This window comes from Alligator sinensis, unplaced genomic scaffold (assembly GCF_000455745.1).
Source record: "Alligator sinensis unplaced genomic scaffold, ASM45574v1 scaffold1161_1, whole genome shotgun sequence".
Taxonomy (NCBI): Eukaryota; Metazoa; Chordata; order Crocodylia; family Alligatoridae; genus Alligator; species Alligator sinensis.
This window is the reverse complement of record NW_005843255.1, coordinates 70,775-76,448: the sequence shown is the minus strand read 5'-3', so window position 1 is coordinate 76,448 and position 5,674 is coordinate 70,775. Positions and strand designations below refer to the sequence as shown.

Sequence of the window (5,674 nt, the reverse complement as noted above, 5' to 3'; positions counted from 1 at the left end):
GGAGGGGTGGGGGGGCAAGGGGGAGAGGGGTGCTGGGGATGCAACAGGCCCCATTGATCCCCCAGGCAGGCTAGAGGCTTCAGTTCCCAAAACTCAGGACAGCCCTCGAGCAGCCCCAGTCCACTCAGTCCTTTGGCACAGAACAAGCGCTGGAGACTGGCACCGAGTGTAGGGACTGAGCGTCTCTGAAGCCTGGGGGGAAAGAGGGTTGGTAGCATGGCTCTGCCACCCCCTCACAGCCACTCACCTGGCTCCTACCCCCAGGCACTGGGCCTGGGCCCACACTATCCCTGATTCGCTGGCAAGCTGGTGGCTTGTCCAGGAGCGGCGCCTGCACCTGGATCACTATTCTGTTGGCCTCGGGCAGGCCAGGAGGAGGCTGCGGAACGAGTTGCCCCCACAATCCTCCTGCTTTATTCAGCTGGGAGAGCTGGAGGAAAAGGAGAGATGCTCAACAGTGACCCCTTCCCCCACCCCAGCACCCACTGCCAGGCTCCCACCCCCACAGCTCGGCTTGGCAATAGGCAGCAGCATTGCTGGTCCCAGGAGAGCTCTGCTCAGGCTGTGCCCAGGTGGAGCAGGAGGACTCTGGCAGTTCAGAGCCCATCACCTACCATAATCGTGGGGCTGAGAAGACTTTTTGCCTGCCGGGGTTCCTGCGCTGAGGGCATCAACGGCAGCTGAGCCAGGCCAGAGGGCCTTTGCAGGGCCATCTTTTTGGCTTCTCCCTGCTCCCAGCCCGGGATGATCCTCCTGAATGGCTCTGCCATGGGCATGGGGCCCAGGGTCCAGGTGCCCTGAGCGGTAAAGCTAGGCCACCACTATGTACTATACCTATATTCCTGTCTATCCAATATCTTTATTATTTCTATCTAATATCTATATGTTCTTATCTATCTATCTATTATCTTCTTTTAAGTCTATCCACTGTTACCAAACCAGTGAGTCTCCTGTTTGAGCGGAGACTGATCAGACAAGCACCTGGTGCTAGAATTTATTCTCTGCCTTGCCCCAATCTCTGTGGCGATGGATGACACAAACGTGACATCACAAAGCCACTTGTGACTGATGCTGTGCATGGAGTTGGCAAGGGACCCTGGGTCAGATCCTGCCCCCCCACTCACCCTCTCCCGGGGCCTGCGGTGCCCAAGCAGGATCTGATTCTGCCCCAAACTGTTAAGGACCAGAGGCTCTTTCCCCTCCTTTCCAACTAGTCCAGCCCCAGCTCAGGGCAAGATCAGCCATGTCTGACCCCTGCTAGGCAAGCCCAGGGAGGGTCACAAGGTTAGCCCGACCCCTTGATGGGTGCCCCACCCCCTAGTCACCAGTTTGGGACCAGAAGTCCCACCCCTAACCCCTGATCTTTGCCACTAGAAGTCCCCCTCCTTGTCCCAGGAGTACTCCTTTTGGAAGGGAGGGTGCTGCCATCTTGAAACCAGAAAAAAAGAAACCAAATTGTATGCCAAAGCGATCAAACATCCACCAAAACTTACTTTAATTGTCTTAAATACATATATTTTTGTCCTGATTTATGTGTGCTTGTATCATGTATCTAGAGGCAATTGCATCATAGCTCAAAATACTAGAGGTGCACCAAAATATCGGTGCCATGTTGAATCAGCACTGATAAAAGGAAAATTAGCACTATTAGCTACTGAATTTTTTTAGCCGGTGTGGCCAATAATGTAGTGATAAATACAACATGCCTTCTGGCTGGGACACCTGGATGCCATGTGCAGCTGGGCAGCATGGAGGGCTGTGCTCTGCAGGCAAGTCTGTGGAGGGGAAGGGCTGGAGGGGAGGGAAGGGGAATGGGGTTGCAGATCAAGGCTTCCAAAATGAGGGAGGAAAAGGGGCTGGGGCTGGGAGTCTTCCCAGCCGGGGTGTTGAATGGGACCCCAGGGCCAGGGCAGCTCATTCTGGGAGTCCGGGGAGGGAGCGGGATGGCTCCCTGCCTCTTCCCGCAACCTCAGGAGGGGCATGGGGTGCATGTTCATCCCCAGATTTGTGCATGGGGCAAGGGCAGAGGTGGGCTGCCTTCTGTGGGCTTGGGGTCTCTGCCCTGTTGGCATTCCCTTGGGAGCCCTGCTCAGTGTCATAGCAAGGAAGTTTGGTGCCCGGGGCACAATCAAAAAATGCCACCCCCAAACTTTAATAATTCCAAAACCAATAATTTTAACTGTGTGCCAAATAGGAAAAATATTACATTTATTACCATGTATACAAAAATTACAATTCAAAAACATACTTTCCGAGCTTTCAGTATTGCAAATTCATCTATAACATCATCATATTTTAATGAGTTAGCAATGTTATGTTCTGTTTGACAAAATTGCTAAATTAGACAGTTTTTCTTGGCCCATGGATGATAGTAAGTAATTTTTCACTAATTTTAGTTTGCTGAAGCTGTGCTTGCATGATGCCATGGTTACAGGGATAGTCAATAAACTCTCTTTGATGCTGTACTATTCATAGATCTTTACATATTGAATTATCTGTGTCATCTGTTCCTTATGTGATACGTCTGGTGTACAGTCAAAAGACAATGAGTAGTATTTGGATTTCTACACCTGAGAAACAATTTCTGCTCTTACTTTTGAACCCAGTAAATGTATCATTTCATTTTGAATATCAGGTGAAAATATGATATAGTTGTGAGCCCTTTCTTCATATTTTCAGTGTGGAAAACTTCATACCAACCCCCTCTTTTTGGATTAGTTGTTTTTCTCTTTTTTTTCTCTCTCTCTCTCTCTGCCCATGTATCTACCAACCTGGCTACCTAGGGGATCCCCTAAGCAGAAGGGAATTCCCTCTTCCTGTGTCTAGGTCCTTTGTGTAGCCTTCCCGCCTTCTAGCTGGAGGGGCGGTCCTAAGGCAGTGGTCACTTCTCGAGGTGAGTGCTGATGTTTTTCAAACAGACTGGCCAGCGTCAGTCCCGCTCAGAAAATACCTGATTTCAGCTGGGTCCAGTGGGTCAAAAAGATTATTTAAAGTGTCCCTCCATCTTAGATAGGGGGTACATTTTTTGGTCACTGAATCAAGGTATGGACCTCCACAATTCTCTGGATGTAGATGTAAGTAAATTACCTGAAATTTAGCTAGGAATTTAGAATAAAGTGTTTTAGTTGTATATCAAAAGGTAACAAGCCTACGCTGTTTTGCTCAAGGGTAGCTTTCGTTCTATATTCTGGTGTTTTATAGCCCTTTCTCATCCTATCCCTCTTTGATCACTAAATCTATCTCACAGCGTGTGCTTAAGAGGGAAGGGATCAGTAGTGTGTGCCTAAGAGGGAAGGGACCAGCCTTGTCGGCTTACTTTTCTAGGCTGGCTAAGATGAGCTTGGCTTTTTACATTCCTCCTGTACAGGAGGCAGCTTGTGAATGCTTCAGCCTAAAAGAATCACGCCAGCATCTCACAATGGCTTAAGCACCCACAAGGTCTACAAGGTCTATGTACCCCAGGTGGCACAGAGCCCTAACAAAGACCAGACCCTGGGTGGTGGCAGCGGTTACCCCAGGCTTGTGGGTGTGCTCTAGGAAAGGGTTCGGCTGGACGTAGGCGCCCCAGGGAAGGCATTTGAAACTTTGTTCTTGGGCGGGCACAGTGAAGTGAGTGGCTCAGGGCAGAAGCGTCCCCTATTGGCCCACTACATTCAATATGAGCAGCAATTTTATTATTGTACTTACTGATCAGATTAACAACATTAAGAAACATCCCAGAATTTGAAGAACCAATCACATGAGCTGAACCCCTTAAAGCAAGATTATTATTTGTACAGGAGATAATAGCATCAACTACAACTTTCAGAACATGCCTCCATTTTTTCTTTTCTTTTGAAATAGCCTTTTCGAGTTCATCATTAATCGTGTACCCTCCTTCTTAATCACACACTTCTCAAAGTCTTTCCAATTCATTCTGTGGAATTTTCATGTTCAGAAATTCTAGGATTTAATTTTTTCCAGTTGCAGAATCCTTTTGCTAGTTTTTCTATGACTGGGGTTATTTGAGTTTGTATGGAAAAAGCAAGGGAAATAAAAGACAACTCCTTTAGTTTTGCTATATAGAAGCCATTTCCTTTCAACTATATCTCCATTTGAAAGAATCTTGTTAACCCACTCCTTACTGAAGTGCCTCCCATCTTCTGTCACTGACTGAGAAGAATTGGCTTTGATCTCTTGTTCAGGACCATGTTCTACTATTGTAGAAATGAAATTACGTGCATAAGGGTGTTGCTACATTGCTGGATCACTGAAATGTATGGCTATATCAGGACAAGATGCAACTGTTATTTCTATCTGTAGGTTGTTAATAATGCCAATATTTCCCTCTTTGTCAGAATATTTAACACAAAAGTTCAATTCTGATCTTCATGTCTCTTCTTGCTCATTTGGTTCTACCACTATTGGTTCTTCTTGCTCACCTGGCTCTAACTCATTTGTTTCTATATTAGAACATGACAGAAGGCTCTTATCATTCTGTTTTTGATAGCCATTTTTCCCAGGACTTAGCAAGGTTCTTCACATCTGCCTTTTTCTGCTTCACCTTCATCCTTTTATATGCTCTTGATTTCTTTGGTTCCGTGGTTTATTGGGGTTTGCACTCACCAACAATATTACCGCAAGTTACACGTCAAAATCAGGATCATAAGAGTATGTCATAAACATGCTCCATTTGAATGGGAACTCCATTTGAGAAGCAGGCTTTGAAGTCAAGCTTGTGAAGAGACATCAGGGGACCTTAACTGATCTGCACCCATGCTCCCCTCTTGGAAAGGGGTGGTTTGGATTTCAGTTCCTTGGACACACACTCCCTTACCTACACACATTGCCCCCAACCTCCTCCACCCCTTAGAAATTCAGTAAGTAACAAGCATATTCAAAATGTGCTGAGCAAACTCTCATTCCCTCCTTTCTGTGGCCACCTCTGACAACAAGACAAACCAGCCCTCCCACCAGAAAACTGAGGCTTATTCAGAAGTCACAAGTTTATTTTCTTAAATGCTGTAATATAGGGAAAGTGGGGGAGGGCAGATTTATACACTTAGGGTGGGGCGGGGTGGGGTGTATTAGAAGAAAGGACAATTATAGAGATGAATGAGCATGCTCCAGGATGGCTTATTAATCTCTTGGAGTAGCCCCTACAGGACACTCATGGAGCCAAAAGGATTTGGCATTAGCAGTGAAGCCTCAGTATTCCCAAGGGAGATTACAACTTTCTGCATTTCACCCAGCAGCCCATGGGGGGGTGTGCGGGGGGGTCGGGGATGTGTGTGTTGGTATGGTATTGTGGGTATGGGAGCCATGTGGTGCACAGCAGATAGCAGGTGGGCAGGAATGTGGGGAAAGCGGTGGCAGGGAGCAGTGGCAGTGAGAGGAACGCGGGGCCTGCACCGGTGTCCCAGGGCTAGTGCCGGTGGAGCCCAAAGCAGGGCAGCAGGAGCACAGGTTATGGGCTGGCAGGGGTCCATGCAGCTGGGCTGGGCTGCCAGGAGGGAGAGAAGGGGAGCTGGCCAACAGCTTGGTTTTGGGCCAGCTGTAGTGTGCCTTGGCCTCCCGCTCCTTCCTGGCATGTGAAGCAGAGCAGCCCTTGTGGCATGCCTCCGGGCTGCTGGTGTGGCCCTTGGGGCTTGGCTGTGGTAGTGGAAGAGGAGGAGGAGGTGGGCTCATGGTGGTG

General features: G+C 48.2%; 1 protein-coding gene across 1 annotated transcript in view; it reads right to left on the bottom strand.

Moving 5' to 3' along the window:
- PEX19 (peroxisomal biogenesis factor 19) overlaps positions 1-5,303 on the bottom strand; it is a 30,760-nt gene extending 25,457 nt beyond the window's left edge. The window contains exon 1 of the mRNA XM_025194600.1: positions 5,228-5,303. Coding sequence (XP_025050385.1) covers positions 5,228-5,303 — 76 coding nt within the window. The remainder of the gene's footprint in view (positions 1-5,227) is intronic.
- Positions 5,304-5,674: the final 371 nt, after the last annotated feature.